Here is a 23,616-nt window from a genome sequence, read left to right on the forward strand (position 1 = left end):
GCTTGATGGCTTTTAAATAAAGCTCCTGATGTTTAGGTGGAAATGATGTCTCATTAAAGTGTTGGCCAGGCAGCTCTCAGTCCTTTTACTTAGGAACTTCACCAAAAAGTTGGATGAGAAGGTGGCTGCCACAGTCATGCACCTGGGTGAGCCTGGTTTGATTCTGTTGTTGCTTCTCCTCTTTCTCTGATGATGGGATGCATCCCTTGGAGTCAGAGTTCCTGGGAGGGTGGGAATAACCCTTCAGGGCATCCTTGGATCACTGACTAAGGGGAGGACTTCTCTAAAATCAGGAAAAGCCCTTTTTTCACCTCGTGTGTTCTGCAGTGGGAGCACTTTTCCTGCTGTCCTGCCCAGTGTAAATTGTCCCTGGGTGCTGACTGTGGAGCCAGGCCAGGTCAGGTCAGCGTGGAACAAATCCTCTCAGCAAAACTCAGCCAGCTGTGTCAGCTGCCTCTGCAAGCATTCCCTCACCAAAAAGTGAGAATGAAACCTGGGAGTATCATCTTTGAACAAGGAGGTGTGGGAGCAGGAGGAGACTGAGGTGGGAAATCTCACTACAGCTTCCTGGGATATGGGCTAGAGATGTGTTCAATGCCTTTTCTGCCTTCTGACAAAAAAAGGTACAACCAAACCAACCCAAAGCTCTACAAACAAAGCAAATGGAGCAGTTCCCATTGCTTCTCACTCCACTTGCTGCCCAAGTGCTTTTTGGCTGATGAGGAATGGTGGGACTTGCCACTGCTGGAAGAGTTCAGTTCCCACCAGAGCTGGAACCTGAGTGCCCAAGAAAGGGTTATTTCAGCTGTGCCAGAAAGTTCCCTTTTCCTTGGGAAGAGCAGGCTGAGTAGGGAAGTGTGGAGCTCTCAGGGGCTGCTCTGCCAGAGGAAAGGTTCCTTGTTTTTCAAGGAACCTCCTTGAAATGTGTTTATTCTATGGGAAAAGTGGCTTACAATTTCCCTGAGCTGCTGGCACCTTTCCAGACAGGCATTGTTTTGTGTGCCAGCTCTTCCTGGGGTCAGGGTGTTGTAATTGCTGCTCTGGGAAGAATGGGAGGAGAGGAGATTCCTTTTAGTCTCCAGCCCTGTGCTCTGTTTTTCTCTCAGTCTTCCTTAGGACTGGAAGCTTTGTGGGCTTTGAAGCTGAGGGCAGATCCCTGTACCCTTAGTGAGGCCAGGATTGCTTGTTACCTTCCAGGAAATACCAGGGGGTGCTGGGGGTCATATTTGTGTAAGATTTTGGGATGTTAACAGCTGTAATGTGGCCAATCTTGGAGCCACAAAGGCAATTCCATACCCTTGTAGAGCAGGTGGATTCAGGAAACACCAGGAGATTTTCTGTGGTTTTTATCTGGGGTGGATGGGTGTCCTTTTTGTGCTCAGCATGCTGTAAAAGAAGTCACAGAGGGGAATTGATCCAGATTTTCTCCTGCAGGTAATTGATACAGGTTTCCATAGGTGAGCATGAAAGCAGTGTTGTTTTAAGGAATGGCAAAAATAGTGCACATGGATTGGAACTGGGTGTCAGACTCACAAAACCCAGGAAATATATAATCCTCCTGCAGTAATTTATTGCTACAGATCTTATGTTCATGTCCTAAGTCACACAAAAAACCTCATTCATAAATTTAATTTTGGTCCAACTGTTTCTGCCAAGATTTTCTTTACAGGAAAAAGCCCACAGATTTCTTTCAACCATATCCACTTCCAGCAGTGAAAAGGAAACCAGGCATTCCTGGAATTATTATCAAAATTCCTTTGTCTCCACAGGGCAGGAAGCCAGACTGCTTTGTTTTAATAGCATTTTTCTAGCCTTAAACCTCCAAGGCTGTCTATATGTCTCAATTTTCTCCAGAAATTTTGGGATGCTGTCTGCATTTTGTTACAGCAGCTGCCCTGACAGCTCATTTATACACTGATTTTACCTCCCTTGCCCACAGCACTACAGTATCTGAGCTGATCCCTCTGCAATGAAGCAGTAGGAAGGCTGCTCTGCTTGTGTCTCTAACATGACTTGCTGTGGTCATACATATGTCATATAATGGGATTTGGAATCCCCTTTCCCCCCCAACTGTTTTACTTGGAGTTTTCCTGCAGTTTGTAGTTACAGTCACATCTGTATTTTGTGCCCAGAACCCTGGCAATAATTCTTTTTGTCGTCATTCTAAAAAATCTCAGGAGATTCAGTGCTACTGTGCAGCTGCTGGTAGAGAAAAATGTCAGGGTTTTTTTTTAGTTTTCTAGATTTTTTTTCTATTTCACAACATTACTATATTTTAGTTTAATTAGTAGTATTAATCAGAGATGATAAATGAGACAGTACCACCTGCTTGGCAAATGCTCACCTGTCTCTTGTTGCTTTTTGTCTGCTGATGGGGCAAATTCTTCCTCCTTGTAACCCTATAAAAGAAACTTTCAGAGTGGCCAGAATGAAATCCTGGTAATTTGATGGCAGGTAGTTCATGGGGGAAAACCCTCCCCTCACATGCCCATGTCCACACAAACACATGCACTTGATTTTTGAGTCTGACTCCTCTTTCAGTGTGTGCTGAGTGGCCCAGGAGGGGCAGGAAAGGGCCCTGAGGAGCTCCCTGAGCCAGGGCCATGGATTAGTCACGGGCTGCTCCGTGTAAACCTCAGCCAGAAGGACACAACCACTTCCAGCCGCCTGTGGAACCAACAGCCCTGCTCAATTATTTGTGTGTTTGGGGAGAGGAAATGCGTAAATTGCTTTCCCATTAGTGAATAACCAGGAAATAAACAGAGGAGACCTTGTTTAAAGTGTTTGTTTTGTTCTGATGGTGGAGATAAGCAGCTGGGAGAGCTCTCAAGTTGGGCTGCTCTGCCTGAGTCATCCCAGCTTTGTCTGAAGGCCCTCCTGCTGAACACAGCACTGTAATGGGTGAACACATACTGCAAATGGATGCAGGTGATTTAGAAACTTGAGGAATTCTTGCAACTGCTGATTTGCCATTTTCAGGTTCTAGAGCACTTCCTGCATTTGGCTGATTTCATCCCTGTTGGATGAAATGGTGCTTGGAACACAAAAGGAGAAGGTGCTGGGGCAGCCAACAGCAATGGCATCAATTCCTGTGCTTGAGGGGGACATGGATTTGGGAATGTCTGTGCTGGGTGGCTGATTTGGATGGACAGACAACCACAGGGGTGGACAGACCATTCCATGGAAGGCAATTGAAGTCCTTTAGTTAGGACTGCATGGAGAGGTAGTTGAGTCTTGGAAGTGTATTAGAGTGAAAGTGCTTTCTTCACCTCTTTGGTCAGGTATTGTATTTGTGGGGATGAAGGAAGGAATGCTGAATCTGACTCCATGTTCTTAGAAGGCTAATTTATTATTTTATGATACTATATTATATTAAAGAATAGTATACTAAACTATACCAAAGAATACAGAAAGGATACTTACAGAAAGCTAAAAAGATAATAATGAAAAACTTGTGACTCTTTCCAGAGCCTCGACACAGCTTGACCCTGATTGGCCAATAAGTCAAAACAATTCACATGAAACCAATGAAAGAACCACCTGTGGGTAAACAAGCCCCAAACCACATTCCAAAGCAGCAAAACACAGGAGAAGTAAATGAGATAATTATTGTTTTCCTTTTTCCCTGAGGCTTCTCAGGAGAAGAATCCTGGGCAAAGGGATTTTTCCAGAAAATATGACTGTGACAGTCAGAAGATGCTCACAATGTTTAAAGCCCAAGGATCAGCTTCACCAACACTAGGGAGAAGTCCCATCAGTGAAGGAGCTGCCACATCTGCTGTGCTGTGATCTGTGGGATTTGCCATGTCTGGGAGTAAATAATTATAAATCATTAATCCAACAGCTTTATAGCAGGTGAATGTGCCTAGTACAGCTCTCAGTAATACGTGCTGTGCTGAGGTTGCTTTTAAATTATGAGTGCTTTAATCAGCATCATGTTAGTATAACAGCAGTGTATGTTGATTGCAGTGAGATAACATTGAAAAGCACTGAGAAACCATGAAGTTGTTAATGTGGAACATTTGGCTTCCTCTGAAGCCCTGAAAAACATGGGTTCCCCTCTCACAAGTGTTGTTCTGCATCAGTCCATGGTGTGGGTTTGTAGCTGTGCACTTTCACCAGATAAAGCACAGTCTGATTAGTTCCCAGGCCCAGCTGCAACAACGTAGGATGCAGCCACAGGAATCTCAGGAAGGGAGCAAAGGCAACAAGACAGGGAAAAATGTGGGTATAGGACAGAAAGAATCTCATCATGTGGATAGGAAAATATGTAAAAGGTGCCTAAACCCCATCCCTGGGAGAGCTTGGAAGCCTAAATGTGGCAGGGTTTGGTTTGCAGCACCTGAGTTCCCTCTGCCCTGGCTGCTGGGAGTCTCTCTGGAATAATCCCATAATCCCAGCATCATATCAGGAGCACAGAGATAATGATCAGACATGCAGATCTTCAGAAATTAGGGAAATAATGAGCTGAAACTGAGGCAGTATCCTCTGTTGGGTGATGTCTGGTCTGCTCTGGAATCTTTCTGCCCCTAAGGGGGATGTTTGGGCTGTCAGCAACATGCAGGAGACATCTGCAGAGTTTTCCTAAGTGCTGAAGTAGCTGAGTGCTGGTTTCAGCCCGAGCTGGACACAGATTCCTGATCCCTGAGGTCCCTCTTGGGGCTTCCCCTCCCAGGGATTTTGTCTGGAGACATGGATGCTCCAGCTGTGGAGGGAGCAGCCCAGGAGAGGTGGGTCCCTAGAGAGCAACATGCTTGCACTGATAGATTTTAAATACCTTGTCATTTGATTATTTCTTTCTGTTATCCCTTCCCCAGTCATTCCAAAAGAGTCTCACAGAGGAGATGGAGACTGCACCGAGAGCCTTTCCCTCTGCTATTGTGTAGCTGCCAGCTGAAATGGATAGAGCTAATTTTTCCTTGGAATTAGGTTCTGTGCTGAGATTGCTGGTGCAGTAATTTTACAAAATGCTCATCTTTCCTGCTTTAAATGTGCCCAGCTCAGGAGGGACAGGCAGGTGTTACTGTACCATGGCTCTTTAATGGGCTCTGGAAGCAAGAGGGTGGTTTCAGTCCCCAGGACATATTTAATCTTGTAACATCTTTTACTGCATTTAATAGCCTGTCCTACATCTTAATCACTCAGTGTAGAGAAATTAATCCAAGCCCTCCTTTTGTCCTGATAATTTTAAATCTCCACTGAGTTTGCCCAGGTTGGCCTGTCCTCCTCTGGCAGTTCCCCAGCTGCTGCCCTTTCCTGCTCATGAGAATGCTCCCCACTGCTCTCACAGAGCTGGATCATTGTACACATCTTGCTGCTTTTTCCCTTGGATGTTTACTGGGTTTGTAGTTTTTCCTGCTGTGTTTTACAGGAGGCTTTGGATGCTGTGTGCACAGCACAGTTCATGCAGGATGCTCCTGTTGCAGGCAATGAAGCATCAGCAGGATCAGAAGTGAGGCAAGGAGCTGAAAACAGAGTCGAGAGGGTGGCCCTGCTGCCCCTCTTGCTTTCCTGGCACTGCCTGCTGCCCAACATCTCTTGGAGCCCTTCTCCCTCCTTCAAATTTACCCCACATACACCCAGAACAGGGACTGTTGTGGGCTGGCTGTTCCTCCACATGTTCATGTGGCTATTGATCTTTGTTGTGATTTTTGGCATCTCTTTTGTAGTTGTAGCAACAAAATGTTCAATGGTTCAATGGTTTCAGTAATGAGAGAGCTTCTATTTCTGTACTCTCAGGAACATTGTTTGAATTTGGGATTGAGTCACACAAACAGTTCCCATAAAAGAGGAGTTTACAGGTTGGATAACTGCCTCCTAACAAGGCACTAGATGAGCATAAAAATGATTGAGAGCTTTGGTCTGATTCACAATTCCTGGAGATGTGGTTTTCAGGTTTGGCCTAAGCTGCGGTTTGCCAGGTGGAAGCCAATGTACTATTAACTTGAGATTGCTGTACCAATAGTAAAATTCTCACCTAAACTATCTTTTCTAAACTATGTCTCTTCAACATCTGATGATTGGAGCTTGTGAAACACAATTTTATGGGCTAAGAAAAGTGGCTGTGAGCATCTGGGGAGAATTGTGGGGATTGTGAGTGACGTTTAGTGCATGTATTTGGTGTCTCAGTCAGTTTGACCCTCTGGTTTTTGTACAAATCTTGCTGTTGCTGGGAAGATTTTTATTTTCATTTATAGTATTTTTTCATTTTATCCTGTAACTGTTCATTTTACAGAGGCTTAGCAAAACTGGAAAAAGCTGGAGATGGCTCTGTGGGTACAGTGGGTTCTCAGTGGTCACAGGTTTGGAAGGGACCCAGGGCCCTTTCAGCAAGGGACACTTAGAAGATGCAATGACACTGGTGTGAGGTCGAGATTCCTGTGTGATATCAGCTGGAAAGCTGGAAGAGGCAAGCCTGAGAATAGCCTGGCTTGGGGAAGGAAGGAGATGAGGGCACTGGGTTGGAGAGATGGATGAATGCTTCATCTCCCTTCCCTAAGCAAAGCTGTTCCCAGCTGGTGCCTTTTCCACCTTTCCATTGGGTTCCATGCAGGAGCCTGCTGAACACCCACCCCCCTTTCCTTCTGCTGTGTTCCAGGCCAGGGGCTGTGCCTGCTTTGGGGACATTCCTGATGAGCCCAGGAGAGTGTGGTGGCACAGGGACAAACCTGAGTAAATGGAACCAATAAAGATTTTACCCATCATAAACCCACAGCAGTCAATAGCAAAACAAGCTGACAGCCAGTGGGAAAGGCTTCAGCAACAGCATAATGGGTTTGATTTTCTCTGTTTCCATCAATACTGTGCCAAATGCATTTAGCACAGGCTGGAGGGGAGCTAACACAGTATCAAACAGGCCAGCAAGGAAAGCCTTGCTGTTGTCACCTCTAGCACCAAAAAACCTCAAACAAAGCAAGGTTAGTGTTTCAGCAGCCCATTAGTGGGACAGTGTTATCCAGCTGTTAGTAAGAGCATTGCCTCAGCTGACATCTGAGATCATTTTTAGGTGATCCTATAGTTGAATCCTTTATTCTCCATGCAAGGTTTTTAAACCTTTTTTTAAGCTTTTTTTTTGAGTTTATTTTTTTCCAGGTGAATTCAACTGGAAATTTTGTTGCACCTAAAGCTAAATGTGCAACAAAACCTCCTAAGCCTAAATCAGTAATGTTCTTAAGTGGAAGCCAATGTTACATTTCTGGTAAGTGGTGTCACAGGCAGCATTTGGGTGACCTGGGACATTCCTTGGCGATCTGGGGAAGAAGGAAAGCCTTGGAGAGCTCCACCACAGGGGTGTGTGTGCACAGCCAGCCCAGACCTGCTCACTAAACTGCCTGATCCACAGTGGCACCTAAATCCAGGCAAATGCAAACACCTTGGAGTCTGAGTCAGACCCCATCACTGAATTGGTAAAGGCATGGCAAGGGCTGCCTCAAATAAGGAGAGTATGCTTTCTTCTAAGAAATAGTTAATCTGTGATTAAAAGCTGCTGCACCTGAGAAAACACATAGTTTTTGTGTGAAATCTGAATAAAATTCTCTGATTGCAGAGATAAGGTAATTAGCACCTGTCTGTGTGTAATGTGTGCTGAAAAGGGGAAACATGGCACACGATGCCTGAGAAGTGTCAGGGCTGCCACTGCATCCTGGATATTTGAACCAGCATGTGCCAGCTTTTCCCTTTTCTAGGATTCAGTTTTGACACACTTGGTGAACTAGCTCAGCTTAGTTAATGATATTTTTAATTACTGAGAGAAGTCAAGAATTGCTGGATCCATAATCAGGAGGAATCTGAGCTTGTGGACAGAGAATTTCAGACAACAGCAAGACTGAGAAATGCAAACCCTGTCTTAGTGCCATGGTGCTCACTGTCCCAAAACTTCCTGAGAATATGTGCCTTTGTCATAAATAGCTCCTAAACATTCTGGTGAGCTTAATAAAACTCTGCCTTGGGCAGATGTCTGTCTTTCTTTCTACATGGTAGCACTAATCCCAGCATTGCTGCATTGTGGGGGAATTTGGCTGCACAAGGAACTCTCCAGCACTTCTCCAGTCAGGGATGTTATGTAAGATGTACAGCCCTAATAGAAAATCATAGGAGACAGGGCTAAAAATGACCTTGGGAGGTCTTCTGATCCTGCCCTGGGGAGGTGGACACTGCCAGCACTGAGTGCAAGGGGTGTGAATTGCTGAGAGTGTAAATCCAGCAGTGCCATTTTATTTTCTTATATCCGAACAAGGTAGCTGAAAGGGGATGGATTGCAGTGATAGCTTGTCTCAGTCATGAATATTAATATTGAAGCAATTAAATCAGATGACTAGGAATTCTAGGACAGGGAGATGGTTTGCATGTCATTGAATCTGCTCCCCAGTTAGCAGAGAAACCCTTTCCTAAATGTGTGGAGCTGCCAGGCAGTTACAGGAGGGTTTAGAGCACCCCTTGCACAACCTTGGTTTTCATCTCCCATTTAATGAAAGATTATTTAGTTGTCACTGCAGTGTGCTGGGTGTGGATTTGAATGACCAAAATCTGATTTGATGTGCAATTATTAAATTCCTGCCAGCACAGTACAGGAGTCTCAAAGGTATTTTCCAACCTAGTTAATTCTGTGATTCTGGAAGAGCAGCATAACAAATGGAGTTTGTTGAAGTTGGATGTACCTCAGCCAAACTCTTGTTGCCACACATCAAAGTATCCCTGAACCCAACATGCTGAATCCTTTGCCCAGGTAGATTGTTGGAATGAGTTTCCCTCATTTATACCCTGAGTGTTTAAAAATGTGCCTTGAGAAGTGGCTCCCAAGGATTCTGGATGCCTCCTTTAGGAGGTGAGTACCAAAGCAGGAAGTGCTGCTGGTAACAGAACCCAGGGGAATTTTGCATTATCACCAAGTCATGACTTTCCATTTTCTGGCCATGAGGATGTGAGGACTGCTTCAGAGCAGCCTTCTGTCCAGCTCTTGGCTCTCCCTTTCTGTCTTTCCCTCAAGTATTCCCCTGTTGGATAAAATCCCTTCCACCTGCCATACTGAGCTTGTTACTCCAGCTCCTATGAACAAGCAGAAAAGTTGATTGAACCTCTGGGTTTTTGTCTTCTGTGGGATTCTCCTTTTCTAGGGATCTAATAAGTGTGTAGAGGATCTCAGACTTTAAAATGTTCTCCAGTGCAGTCCCACAGCTGCCTGTGAGTTGTAAGCCTCAAAACCAAACAAACTAAAAAATCAAAACAAACCCAGAAAGAAAAAGGAAAATATCAGAATTTAACATGACATCCTCCCCATTCCGAAACAGCAGAGGATAATCTGGCTTAAAGAATATTATGAATTCCTTGCTAGACTGAGACCAGGCACAGTCATATAAAAATGGATAAATCCAATGCACAAATATGCCTTTGGCAGCAATGTAAGTGTCTGATAAAATTTGACATAACCCCAAAATATCTCCTTGCTTCAAGAGTGTGGATGTCAAAAGAAAAGGAGATCAGCTCTGTAAATATTGATGTTCTCTTACAACATGTTAGAGTGACAGATGTGGAGAGAGGGTGAATTGTCACTGAATTTCCCTAAGAGCAAGATATTTCTGTGTCTCTAATAATTCAGAAATAGTTTTATTTCAGCCCTGGAATGAAGCACCACCTCGATCGAGTTCTCAGAGATGTTAAGAGCACAGGAAGCTCAAGGAGGGGAGCTCATTTGGTAGTAACCTATTCCTGAGAATGGGAATTTTTCCAAATTATTCCATCCTTAGCAATGCCTCACAAAGGGAGATGGGAAGGAATGGAAATCTTGTAACCAAGGGGCCCACAGGGGTCAAATCTGGCAGTAATGACATGAGCCAGTGACTGACCTGTTTGCACAGGATGTTCCAGAGCACAAGAGATGGATCATACAGGTCTTCTCATAAACTCTTTGAGTGCAGCTTTTGTTTGGTTGGTCTTTTTAAAGTTTGGTGACTGTTTCACTTTCACTGTGTTTTCAATTTCTCTGTCTGCTATGTCCTTAGCTGACTTTTCTGCTCATTTTTCCTCTAAGCTCATACCATCCCAGCATAAATATATTAACAGATCCTGAAATATATATGTGTCTAGTCTGTGTGTCAAGAAGACTCACATACATTAGGATTTGCTTGCTCAAGCCTTTGGTAGATGACCTAATTTTCCCTTTTAATCAGATTACAAGAGGAGATTTAAATAACTGTTTCACACTTTAGGAGGGTTAGGAGACCCAGAGATTCCAGACCAAATCCTCAGCTGGCATTGGGAAGTTGAGAACTGAGGCAGAGTTGTGTGATTTGAAGAAGCAGGGATCTCTGCTCTGGACTCCCAACAGAGAAGTGAAGGAATAAAATAGTAAGAGGCAGATGTTGCCAAGAGGTGTGTGTTATCTTGTTATCTGAGGAGATAAGGAATGCTCAGCCAGGAAATCACAGAAGGCCTGGTGTGACCGTATTCACAGGGGTCCCAGGATGAGGGAAGAGATGAGGATCTGACTCCATGTTTCAGAAGGCTGATTTATTATTTTATGATATATATTATATTAAAACTATACTAAAAGAATAGAAGGAAGGATTTCAGCAGAAGGCTGGCTAAGAATAGAAAAGGAATGATAACAAAGGCTTGTGACTGACTGAGACAGTCCGAGCCAGCTGACTGTGACTGGCCATTAATTAGAAACAACCACATGAGACCAATCCCAGATGCACCTGTTGCATTCCACAGCAGCAGATAATTATTGTTTACATTTTGTTCTTGAGGCTTCTCAGGAGAAAAAAATCCTAAGGAAAGAATTTTTCATAAAATGTGTCTGTGACAGCCTGGAGCTGAAGAGAATCCAGAGGGGAGCTCACAGGGAGGGAACTGGTGGGCACAGCTGGGCAGTTGGACTGGAGCATGAAGTCCAAGCCCACACTGACACAGCAGTGAACCTGTAACCAAGGAATTTAGAGCTCCTGGTCCAGCCCTCTGACATAATGAGTGCTAAGGAGCCATCTCATATGGAAAACAGCAGAGGGGAGGGTTGGGATGCGCTGGGGGCTGTTGCCTGTGCTAATGTGATGTGAGGGAGCTCCTGCAGCCCTTCCCAGGAGTGCCTGTGCTGGGAAGGAGCTGATTTGGTGGGAGGGTCCCTGTCGTTGGCAGTTAATTGAATGAGCTGTTCATCTCCTAAGTGCTCATCTGAGCCGGGCTCAGCGCTCTCCAGAGATGCACCCATCACTAACTATGAAAATCCTCAGGCAGCCGAGCCTGCAGAACCTCAGATTACCTCTTCCTCTTTTATTGCACAAGGCTATTTTTAATCCAGTGCCTGGCTGGGCATTAATCATCTTTGACAAATTACTGTTTGTTGTCTTCATGTTGTGTAAATTCCCATGCATATTTTAGCCTATTGCAGCCTTGTAAGAGCAGTAAGTGACACCTTATTTCCCTTATTTTATGGGCAGGCTGCATTAGTGTTGAGCTATCAGAGGAAATTCATGCCCAAATTCATCTGTCAATTTAAACCAGTGAACAGCTGTGCTGTCAATGCAGCTTTGAAGGGCTGTATCAGGCATCAGCAATGCCCCAATACCCATGGATTCCATACCATCAATCATCAATTTTGCTAATTACATGGCAATGTGAGTACAAATGTGTGATGGGAATTGACATCTCAGAGGAATTTGAATGGCTCTCAGAGTCAGGAATGAGTACATGCAGAATTCCACCTACACCCAAAGAGGTGCAGGAGTCACAGCAGTTTTTCTGCACCTTTTTTCTTTTTTTTCTTACACTTGAGTGCTGCATTCCTAGACATGTGTCCCTCTTAGATCCAGGACTTTGAGAGCAGCACTTCTAAGTGACCCAGGAAATGTCTGATGGTAAAGCTCGTGGGGGCTTTTAGTGCCGGATCAGGGATCTCCTCTTCTTATGTCAGGTTCTTGGGAGCAGACTGGGACTGCCTCACGTTCTTCACAAGGCACCAAATGTTGCCCTTGTGGAGGTCAGTGAGTGCCTGGTGAGCAGAGCAAGCAGGGTTTGCTCTCTGTGCAGTCCTGAGGGCAGAGCAGGGCACTGGGAGCGTGTCCCTAGGGCAGAGGAGGACACGCTGTGAGCTGCTCTGTGCCCTGGCTGGTCCTGCTGTCAACCAGCTGGGGACCTCCCAGGCCCTGGGGACACGCAGCTGCTTCCAGCCCAGCCCCAGCTGTGGCAGCACGGCCTGGTGGGGCTGGGGTGGAGCCCAGGAGCTGCTGTGCTGCTGGGGAGGCTGCGTGTGCCCCAGAGCCCTACGAGGGTGTGAGGGGTGCCCCTGACCCAGCGGCCTGCACAGCACCCTCTGCTCTCCCTGGGCTCTGCAGTGCTGACCTGGTGGGATAGTGCATTATCCATGTAGGATAGTGCATTATTATCCATGCGGGATGGTGCATTGTCCATGTGGGACGGTGCATTATCCATGTGGGATAGTGCATTATTCCATGTGGGATGATGCATTATCCATGTAGGACAGTGCATTGTCCATGTGGGATAGTGCATTATCCATGTGATAGTGCATTACCCATGTGGGATGGTGCATTATCCATGTGGAGCATTTCCAGGTGGGGATGGGTTGGAAAACTGTGTTGTCTTTCTGTGAGATTCCTTGGTAGAGTAAAAGCAGGGTAACTCTGACAAAGGCAAGAAAATGACGAGAAGGACACCATCTTATCAGAAGGCTAATTAATTACTTTATTATTCTATATTATATTACACTGAATCTGCCAAGCACTCAACTCAACTGCCCAGAATCTCGTGACAGTCCCAACACACACACACACATGGATTCAATTGGTCAGTGGATCAAAGCACTCACACCAGAATCCAGTTACCAATTCCCTTCAGGTAAACAATCTTCCACAATGCTTTCCACTTGTGAACAACAAGAGGAGCAGCAATTGAGATAAGAATTGTTTTTTCTTTCTCTGAGGTTCAGAGAAAGTGAATCCTAGAAATAGCCTTGGGAAGTTGTGCCTTGCTTTTCTCTGTGAAGAGAAATGCAGCTATACCTTGGGTCTGAGAAAGGACCACCTTAAAGTGCAGAGTCACAAGCAGCAAGGAATTGATCAGTTCCAGGGTCAGTGGTGTTTGCTCTGCCCTGGCAGGAGCAGAGTGGGATGTTCCATGGATATTTGAGAGAGGCAGTCTGCTGTGAGTACAAGTGAGAGTGTGGCACAGGCTCTGGCGAACACAAGCAGATCTCTGTGGGTAATACGAGTTTTTTTCTGTTTGATTTTTTAGAATCAACCTTGTCCTATGTTAGGCAGCTGGAGGCCAGAGTAAGACAGCTGGAGGAGGAAAATCGGATGCTGCCCCAGGTGGGTGCCAGCCCCGCGGGAGTGCCGGGCTGCAGAGGGACCAGCAGCCCTGTCCTTCCTGCCTTCCAACACTCACACACCCAGAGGCTCCCACATCTGTTTGCTCATCCTGCTGTGTTCCACTAGGGGGTTCATTTAAGGCTCTGACAATGCTTTCATTAATTATTTTTCTTTTGCAGGCTTTGATACTTTGTTAAGAAAAAATTTCCTGGAAACGGCTACTTCTAATTAATTAATTAATTAATGGGTTGGGAATCACAGGGAACTGACCCTTTGCATTCTGCTTTTATTCCAAGAGGTTCTTGTTAAAATATCAACTACTTTTTATAGTTAACAAAAATATTTTGCTCTGAAACACAAACATTATAAGTGATAATTGGGTTATATTATTTTTAATGCTTGAAGGACTATATTAGCTACATTAATGCAAGGCTGAAACGCAATTGAATAAATAACCAAATATGGTCTTAAAGGTTTTCCTAACATGTTTCTAAGAACGAAAAACTTAAAAGTCTGGTACAAATGAATCAAAGACACTTGTAATCCTGATATATGCACATACTTACTAGAATGTATTTCTATTATATTTCATTAAATAATCCTTAGGAAAATCCATCAGGTCTTCAAATGAAGTTGCCCACTGGAAAAGAAGTTGGATTTTGTTTAAATTGAACACTGGTCTTTGGTCTGACGAAGAAAAGTATATTTTGTTGGACTTAGTGCCATTGTTTGACTGTAAAATCCAAGGTAACAGTGATGTAGTAAGAAGTAAAATGCACTGGCTCAGATTTATTGCCCTTTTTCCTGAGGCAGATTTTAGGTAAAGTGTGGTGGATTTTCCCCTCACCTTTCATGTGACAGTTGGAAGGGCCTCTACAGCTGTTTGCTTGGTGACCTTGGGCACTTTTCTTCTCTCTACCCTAATTTTTGGATCTGGAAAAGAAGGACAGCAAGAAATGCCTGCTCACTAACATGTAAACCGTTTTCAGTAGGAAAGACAAAGGTTGATCCTCAGTGATAACGAATATTATTTTCTTTTCAATAATGGTTTTCAGGGCAAATGTTAACAAACCCACCCAAAAATACTGTGTGGTTTGTCTTGGGTCTGGAACAGCACTGGGACATAAATTGTGCAGAACATTCTTCATGGGCCAAATCTTTAGAAGTGTCTGTGTGTTTAATGTTTGATTTGTCTGGGTTTGAGGTGCTGAGGCAGAACCCACAAAAAGCATTCCCAAATCTGACCAAAGCCTGGAATACCCACCCTGTGTGCATTGGGTTCAGTGAAAATATCTTGGCAGGGGTGCCAAACCAGAGAAAATTCCCTGTAAAAACAGCCTGGCACCTAAGCCTGAAGCTGTTGTAAAAATATTGAAACAAAATATGCTGAGGGTAGGGGTTTAAAAGGGAAGAGTGAGGCAAGCAAGCCTGGAAGCTATTTTTGTTTTCAAATAGCCAGGTCAGTTTGTCTTATGTGTGGTTTTGTTGGCACAAGGATCTGTGGTAGAGTTCTGAAAAATCTCCTCCTATCTCTGGTTACTTCATTCTGAGTCTTAATGAGTGGCAAGAGTTCACATTTCCTGGCATATTTTACTCTTCCTCCTGGTTGAAGTCATGGCTTTGGGGAGAGGAAGGAAGTGTAGACACCGAGCTGATTCTAACTTTGCTCTCATCACCTCGGTGTTACATTTGCCCGAGTTTGTTTTGGGGGTTTGTTATTCCTGTGGGTCCCACCTAGAACGTGCTCACCTCAGTGTGATCAGGCCCTGTCACAAAGACAAGGATGCAGGATGGAAATGCATAAACTCGTGGCACTAGTTTGATCCCATTTAATGGGAGGAATGGGAGTTTGTTGGGCATGAAGCCAAGCCAAGTGCTTTTGACAAATAAACTGAAAATCTACAACAAGCTCAGCAACTGATAAAGGTTTTTGGCACAGCCCTAACTCATTTACAGTGTCCTGCCTTAAAATTTCAGGACTGCCTCCATGAGAGATGCTTTTTGGATAGTCCCTCTCTGATGGGGTGCTGGAGCACTGGGAGGGTTTGGGAATTGCAGGATTGCACTTAGGAGAGAAGTGAGAACTCACAGCCATGAGTGTGACACCTCTGCTGTCTCTGCTGAAGAGCCCTGGCCTTGTCTCAGGCTTTATTCTCTCCTCCTGCCACACTTTTCTTCTTTTTCCTCTCTGCTTTCAATATCCTTTCTTCTCCCCCTTTTCTGCTTATGTGCCACTGACAGAAATGCACTGACACATTTGTCGACACCTCTCCAGACAAATCATTCTGTTCCTCTGTCACTTAGATGTGGTTCTTTTCCAATTTCTTTTGCTTTGCTTGTCTTCCTCCATATGTATTAGTTTTCTTTTCAAAACCCCACAGACCTCTAATGTAAAGGTTTTATTAATATTTAGTGGCAAGGGCATTTCCAAAGCAAATGGTTTTAAGTGCTGCCACCACTGTTCAAACGGAATCTGAGTTTCAGCTCACTCTGCTGTACCAAAGGGCTGCTTTGTCAGGGGAATTGCAGTACCACCACTGAGTCAACATTTTAGTTTGGTCAGGTAATAGGAAAGGTATAAAAATGGGAATATTCACTTAAGCCTGTTAATGGCTCTTGCTGTGCTGCACAGTGGTTGAGAAGGTGGCTCAGAGCATAGGAGGGGATTTCAGAGTTACAGAGAGTTGTAAGTTGCAGGTTTGGTGAGAGCTGTTCTTTCGCTGTTGTTGTTCTGTTTTCCTTCTCTCCAACAATAAGATATGATCCAGACCCTTTCAGTTTCTGGCCACAAACAGGACTTTTGAGCAAGAAAGCAGATACTTCCCAAGATTTATGGCACACAGCTGGCTCTTCTGTTGGGAATGCCAGCCTGTGCTGAGGGGTGAGCAGCTTGCCCTGGTGCTCCTCAAACACTGCTGTGGGCAAGGCTGTGTGCCAGAAGGGCCTGGGGGCTGCAGGGCTTGGGCAAGAACGTTTCTGCTTTGCTGGGTGGAGTTCAGGCCAGAGCAGTTCCCTGTGGGCTGGGGCAGGAGCAGCACATGGGCTCTGGCAGTGCCTTCTGCTGACTCAAAGCACACCTGGAACTTCAGCACCACTGGGATCAGGCTGTGCAGCTGCCATGGAAAAGGGAAAATGCAGCATCAGCAGTGCTCTAACCACCTACAGCGTGCTGAGCCTGGCTGGAGGCCAGGTGCCCACCAAAGCTGCTCCATCACTCCCTTCCTCAACTGGGCAGGGGGAGCAAACACAGCAGAAGCCTCATGGGTTGAGATAAGGACAGGAACAGGTCACTCCCCTGTTACTGTCATGGGCAGAACAGACTTGGCCTGGAGAGTTTAATTCATTACCACTCTAATCAGAGCAGGATAATGAGGAATAGAAACTAAATCTTAAAACACTTTCCCCTCAGCCCTCCCTTCTTCCCTGGCTCAGCTTTACTCCTGATTTTCTCTGTCTCCTCCCCATCAGCAGTGCAGGGTGGATAGGGCATTTTTTCTTCCTTAAATGTGTATCTCATGTGCACTGAGCTGCAGGGCTGGGAACTGGGAAGCCATCCCGAAGGCCTCCCCATTACTAAAACCCTATATCTTCCCCTACCACTAAAATCACACCAGGACATAACACCTATGCTGCTGCAATGAAGATGCTCAGAGATAATCAATAAAACATGAAGGGATCAAAGATTGGATTTGGATCCCAGCTGCAGCTCCCTGGGCTGTGACAGCCCTGTTATGTCAGGAGTAACTTCAGAGGCCTGGAAAGAGGAATGTCCTTCCAGGCTTGCTGTGGTGCATGACTGCTCCCTGTGCCTTATGCTGGGGGAAGCCAGAGAGCAGGGCCTGGCATCCACATGTCAATTAGCTGAAGATATCCCTGAGTTTTTGTTGGGATGGTATTTCAGGGCTGATCAGCTCAGCTGAAAAGCTCTGGCAATGTGGACATCTGTCATACAATGACAGTGAATGCATTTGCAAAAGACAAACTTGGCAAGTCACCCAATTTAAATTGCTTCACTTCGTATTTGTTTCACGGGAGGAGGAGGAGGAGACTTTTCCCCTTCCAGCTCTTTGTCCTTGTAATTCAGCTTTCCCTTTCAGTGAAGGGGAGGGTGCTGCAGACAAAGTGGGGCTGGAGCTGGGCTGCAGGGAGTGAGCTCCTGGCTCCCTCAGCACAGGAGCAGGAGCCAGTGCTGGGCTGGGCTGAACTGGAGCCCTTTGCTCTCTCTCACTTGGGTTCTGCTGCCTCTGTTTCCTCACTCTTGCCTTTCCAAGGTTTCTGGTCCTTTTCCATCTCTTTTTGCTGTATTTCTTTCACTTGCACTGTCCTTCAGGCCCTTTTTTGGGGGATTTGCATCTTTGTTAATCCATTCCAGTCCTGGTCTGTTAAACTGGAAAATGGCAGGCGTGACTTTTAGGCACACATTAGTTTATTTTTACCTCTTCCAACATTTCCATGTCCTTCTTTCTTCCTCCTTCCATTAGATTATCACATTTAATTTCAACCCATTTCCAAATCTTTCCAAAACCTTTCACTGAGGTCTGTGTTTTTTATTTTCCCTTTTCATGATATTTTTAAATTATAAATCTAATTAGAAGATGGGAACTGTTTGATTAGTGTTTGTCTCCTCCCTTCCTTAGCATGTAGAATAGGGAATCCTTCAACCAAAATGTAATTAAAAGCCATTGAACAAACTGATGTCTCCTAATCAAATATTTGCTGAAAGAAAGTGAATCAAGAGCATCCACCCACCCAGTTCCTTCATGTGCTCCCATCCCCAGTGTAAATTAACTGGCCATTAATAAAGGGCTCCAGTTGCCAGTGCTGAGGTTCTGGGCAGAGCCTTTATCTCAGGCTGTCCATTGTGCTTGACAGGGGAGGGCTGGAAGACAAGAGCTCATGAGCTTCAAGCTACCAAGACACAAATTCAAGAAAAACTTGGTGTACAGAGAGTTGCAGCTCTCAGAGGACAGATAGTGCTTTTTTCCAGTTATAACTCAAAAGGCCTGGAATTACTTTGTCCTCAGGATTTTCTAGCAGACTCTACAGAATCTTCTAGACTTTACAGGTGTGGCCTCCAAGGTTTGGAACTGCCACAGCCCAGAATGTTTTTCTCTTGCCTGTTCATTATCAAAGGAGGTTTCTGAAGGGCCTGCTGGAAATGGCTGTTTCTGAGGGGGTGAAGCCAGCAATGGTTTTGGCCACTCCAAAATCTGAGTGTGCCTCCAAGCACAAACTGTGAGAGTGTGTGGATTTTGGCAGCAGGTTCCTGCTGAGGTCTTTGAGGACAGGTGAAAAACTGCAGCATTTGAAGATTATGTATTTTAATTGACAGGAATGTTCCCTGAAAAAAAGTCACTGTTTTCTTTAGTGTGTTATTAATGCAGCAGAGCAACATGCTGCAGTTATTGCTTCCTGGTTTTCCTTTCTCCTGCCTGTTTGAAACAAGCTGACAAACACAGTCTGTGTTTGCTTTGAGCTGTACAGGGAAATTGAGGGCTGGAGAAATCAGGAAAAAAAGCTTTGAAAATCAGGTAGTAATTGACCTGGTGTGGCAGCTCCCCAGCAGGAAGGATCTGTTCCCAGTAAACCACTTGCCTGTGGAATAAGAGGCTGCTGCACAATGAGGTAGGGCTTGGATGGTGAGTGCACAGAGCAGTGCCCAGCAGGCAGGAAACTCCTGCTCTCTTGGAAGCTTTGATGAGGTGGCTGTGAGTGTCCTTGGGGCAGCCATGGACTCCTTTTCCCTTCCTGCTTCTCCCTGCGTGCCAGGCACCTCTGCAGGGGCTGGCACATGGACTGAGCTGGACACTGGGCTGGGCACTACAGTGGCTTTCATTCACGACTGTCCTTTTCAACAATACAGATTGAGAAAATGAAGCTTTCCACTGACTTATGTAGAAAGGCTTATGATTAATTCTCTCCATCACAAAATCCCCTGTTTTACACAGGGGGCTTTATTCTGACCCTGGCCAGGGTACAGTGCAGGGTTTGTGGGAAAATGGCCTGAGTAGTAACATTTTGCAGTTAGTGTGAGTGAAATGCTAAATTTCCATTCATCTGGGCTTTTTGTTAGGTGATATTACAGGGCTGAGTCAGATTTCCTGTTCTTTCAATTCACTAGAGTCACGTTTTGGCATTAGATATTTTGTAGATTTACTTCTAACAGCAAATGGATCTGTGCATTCAGGGATCCTGATCCTTATGGGAAGCCATACACAGGATGTGGTGTGGGTTTTACCTGCTCTCTGCAGTGGGATGACCTGCACACAGATCCCTGCAGGCTCAGGAGAGGCACAAGGGCTGGCCAGGGCCTGTAGGGAAGGCTGGTTTTGTGGAATGAGCAAAAAAGTCAATTATTTCTCAGGTGCTGATGTTGTACAGCACTGTTTGTTCACAATTACTCCAGATTTTTAAAGTTTATAGAGCTTTCAGCTCTACAGAGCTATGACTTCATCCCTCCTGTCTGATTTGGATCCACTTTCACAGTTTGCTACTGGATAAGAAATGGAAAGATCTGTCACAGGGATTGTGCTTCCAGTGGCTCCGTGCAGGTACTGAGTGCAGCTAGGGAGGAGGAGGAGGAGGAGGAGGAGGAAGGGAGCAGATTTCTCTTCCCATCCTCAAGGTCCTGCTCAGGATCCAGTACTCAGGGCTGGGCAGTGACAGGGCTCAGTGCAAGGACACCAAGGGCAGGTTTTGGTGGAGGGTTAAATGTGTCCATACTCCCCCTGGGAGGCAGCAGCTGTACCAGAGGCTCTGCAGACCTCAGGTCCTTGTCCCCCAAAGTGCCTTTTCCTCCTGCTTTGCTTCCCTGCCTCAGGAACTCCCAAAAGCAGTGCTGGAGTGCTCCAGCTCACAGGGCCATGCTCAGGCTGGGCATCCCCAAAACCCCTGGAAAAAGCTTCCTCCAAGGGAGGCAGAAGCTTTGCTGCCTCAGTAGAGTGGCCTCACCTGAAATGAGAAATCCCTGAGCTGGGGAAGGGCCTTCAGGGCTGCAAAATCTGCCTCACTTTTTGAAGAAAACTTTGGTCTCTTATCAAGGACAGAGGGAGGAAGGAGAAGGATGTCCACAGGGGAAATACTAATTTTCAATCTCCTACCAACATGTGCTGGCTGCTTGAAGCATTGTGTTCACAAGTTTCTCTTTCTCATGAAAGGAGACAAAAACGTGCTACATATGGCAGGGAAGAGGCTGTGGAATACAACTGCCTGGAGGAAGGCTTGAACTCTGAGAGCAGCACCACTTGCAGGAGCTTTGGGTTTTATTGTGTTCAGGAGGCTTTACATGTGTAGTCTGTACTCATTTTCTCTGCATTTTAATGGCAATATTTCTATTTTCAATTCAAAACTGACCAAAATCTTTGCTGCCTCTGGAGTTAGTAAAGAAACAGAATATTTTACTGGTAAAAGCTCCAAAGCTGACAGACTGAATTTATCCTAACCCAATCTGCTTTAGTGCCCCTTTTCCTTCAACTTTCATTTCCTTTCTCAAAGTATAGCATTAAGTCTGGCCAGTCACTAACAGATCTATAAATCCTTCCCAAAGCAAGTCCTAAAACCCCTCCATACCTCACAGCAAACTGCTCCAGGTCCCTCCAGGGGAGGATTGCAGGATGCTGCCCTGCACAGCCCTGAGTGTGTGCTGCTGCTGTCAGCCTGGTTATCCCATCCATTAGTGCCCACTCTAATGGGTTACATGGATCCTGTGCTTGGCAGGAGGACAAGTTTGTCTAGGAAATGAAGTTTCAGATTCAGGCTTAATGTACCTTTTCTATGGCTTTAGCATATGCAGCATTCTGAGGTTTGGTGTTTTTTAAAGGTATTTAAATTTTTTAGGGTTTTTTTAAAAATATGTGAGGTCCAGTCCAGATGACTGTGGGGATTGAGTTGGTGTGTTGGGTGGCTGTGAGGGTTCTCTCTGCCCCTTGGCACTGCTCTGAGCCTGCTCTATGGCTTACAGTGACCTTGGCATATCCCAGGAGCATCAGGAACTTGCTTTGGACTGGGTTACTTTCCAATGAATTCCAGACTGGATCTGTCAAGTTCAGCCTCGTGTCTTTGCTCTGTGCCCTTTTTCTCCCACACCCCCCTTCATCTTTTCCTATTGTTTAGATTAGAGACCCCCCCCAAGCTCTGCCCTGTGCTGTGTGCTTGCTCAGCAGGGCAAATGACTGCACAGGAGGCACCGATCCTCATCAGAGGCTCTTTCCACTGTCATTATTTTTCCTTCAGAATGCATTTCCCACACATTCCAGCAGGAATTACTGCTACATTATTTCTTAATGTTTCCTATGGTGTTTGTTACTCTGGAAGGGAGGAAATTTCCATCCCCCGGTCTGAACCGTTTTGCTTCTTTGTAGTTCTCAATTTATTTTTTTTTTTTGCCCAAAGCTGTGTGTGAGGAATGAAAGGGAAGGGCAGGGCGGGCTGGGAGCAGTTCGGGAGCGGGGCTGGGGCGGGCCCTGCGGCTGCAGCGCTCCCACCGCTGCCCACGGATGCTGCAGGGGTATTTTTAGCACTCCTCCAGAGCTGCCTGCTTGCTCAGGTTACCTCACTCCGGGAGATGCTTTACATCCTGCAAAGTTGGAGCTGACTGGGCTGGAAGAGTTTAGGTAGCTTGCATTTTTTAGCAGTGTCCTGAAGAGCCCTTCCAGGTGTCCACTGGGAGGACAAAGCCTCCGAGGTTGCCACTGCTGGGGACAAGCTGACATCTCTCAGGGCAAGGGGACCTTGCCTGGAGGAGCTGGAGGCAGGGAAGGAGGGAGCTGGCAGCCTGGAGCTCCTGACTCCTTCCCAGGACAGCTCGTGTTGCAAACCTCGCAGCAACGTTCCAAAATATGATTTCTGTTGAAGGAACAACCTCCAGAATTACAGAGATAAAATTAGACTTTCTAAAAACCTTACACTGAGGTTGAAATTATCTCTCTAAACTTTGTAGCACTTCTGTGAGGCGATGTACACACATAGGAAATTTTGTTACTATGTCCTGATTTCCCACGGAGACGCCCTCGGGGTGACACTGAGCAGTGCCACCCAGGCTGCCTCAATGGCCCTCGGTTGTGGCACAGAAAGAGGGGGCTTTGGAGTAACACACACCTTCAGCACTTCTCAGCCTTTTGCAAAAGAGCAATAAATGACTGACATCTGTTTTAATCAGTGACCAAGCCTTTTGTGTATTAAAGAGTGTTTAATTTTTTGCGAAGGATGCCCTTAGGATGCCAGGAGGGGCGGAGGGGAGTCACTGCTCTGCAAACGAGCCAGCCAACGTCCCTGGACATGGCTCAGCCTCTCAGCAGTCTGACTCAGTGGTAAATGCTCTGAAGGTAACGCTGCTCCTCTGGTACAGTCCATGCAAAACGTCCTGTGTGTCCCTCAACACGTGTGTATTGTCCTGGCAACATCCCCGTGGGCACCACCGGGATGTTGCTGTCATCAGTGGGGTTGTTTTTGTTCGTCACTCATTGCATCTGTGGACTGTGTGTTTCCTGGGCAGGGTCCAGCCCTCTCAGCCATGTTGGTTCCAGCTGTAGCTGCTCTCCATGTTACATTTGTAGTTTTTCTTTGAGGCTGGAAGTGGTGTTTTGCTGAATAAAGAAGTCTTTCATTGTTTCATGTTTGTGCTCCAGTGGAATACAAGGGATTCCTGTAACCTGTGCAGAGAGAAAGACTTTAATGCAGAGATAAAGCCAAGGCACACAGTATATTTGTGTTAAAAATAGCAAAGACCACAAGTCCAAGGTCAGTGTTGAAACTCCCTTGGGAACAGATGTGTTTTACCCTGAAGTCAGGGCTGGATTGCAAAGGCCTGTGTGGCATTGATACAGAGCAGTTGACACAAGTGATCAGAGGGGTAAAGTTTCAAGTTCTCCCTTCTGTCAGCAGTAAAACTGTTGCAATTAAAGAAACTTAGAAAGTGTTACAAGATGTCCAAGGTTTTTGGGGCGACCTGAGACAACGAGTGACTGAGCTCACTGTCCCACTGCAGCACAGGCACCAGTGGTGTTTGTGTTCCTCTGGAGGGAGAGCTGAGCAGAGTGAGGACTGTGTATTCCTCTCTCCCAGTGCTGGCTCAGTCGTGGTTGTTTGGGGCTTTGGGCACCTCTTTTCTCCTGTGCTTCACTCATTTCTAACCTGTTCTAGGTTCATTGGGTGTTATTCCCCACCTACACAGGTGTTGCAGGGACATACTTGGATGGGGAGGTTTGCCCTCTTTCTGGAAGGGACTTCTGCAGACATTTGCTTTGGTTTTGAGCTCAGCAGTGCTGTTGACTTACCTGGACATCCAAGTCCCTGC

At 45.8% G+C, this 23,616-nt stretch overlaps 1 protein-coding gene across 3 annotated transcripts in view; it reads left to right on the plus strand.

Moving 5' to 3' along the window:
• Positions 1 to 23,616, plus strand: part of CCDC85A (coiled-coil domain containing 85A) — a 71,956-nt gene that overhangs the window by 40,896 nt on the left and 7,444 nt on the right. Inside the window, exons 3-4 of one of the 3 annotated variants that reach the window (XM_054630550.2) lie at positions 13,246 to 13,322; positions 22,526 to 22,645. The exons of 1 other annotated variant lie outside the window; for it this stretch is intronic. In XM_054630550.2, coding sequence (XP_054486525.2) covers positions 13,246 to 13,322; positions 22,526 to 22,645 — 197 coding nt within the window. The remainder of the gene's footprint in view (positions 1 to 13,245; positions 13,323 to 22,525; positions 22,646 to 23,616) is intronic. One more of the 3 variants, XM_054630548.2, reaches the window with a different exon arrangement.

Source organism: Agelaius phoeniceus, chromosome 3 (genome assembly GCF_051311805.1).
Source record: "Agelaius phoeniceus isolate bAgePho1 chromosome 3, bAgePho1.hap1, whole genome shotgun sequence".
NCBI lineage: Eukaryota > Metazoa > Chordata > Aves > Passeriformes > Icteridae > Agelaius > Agelaius phoeniceus.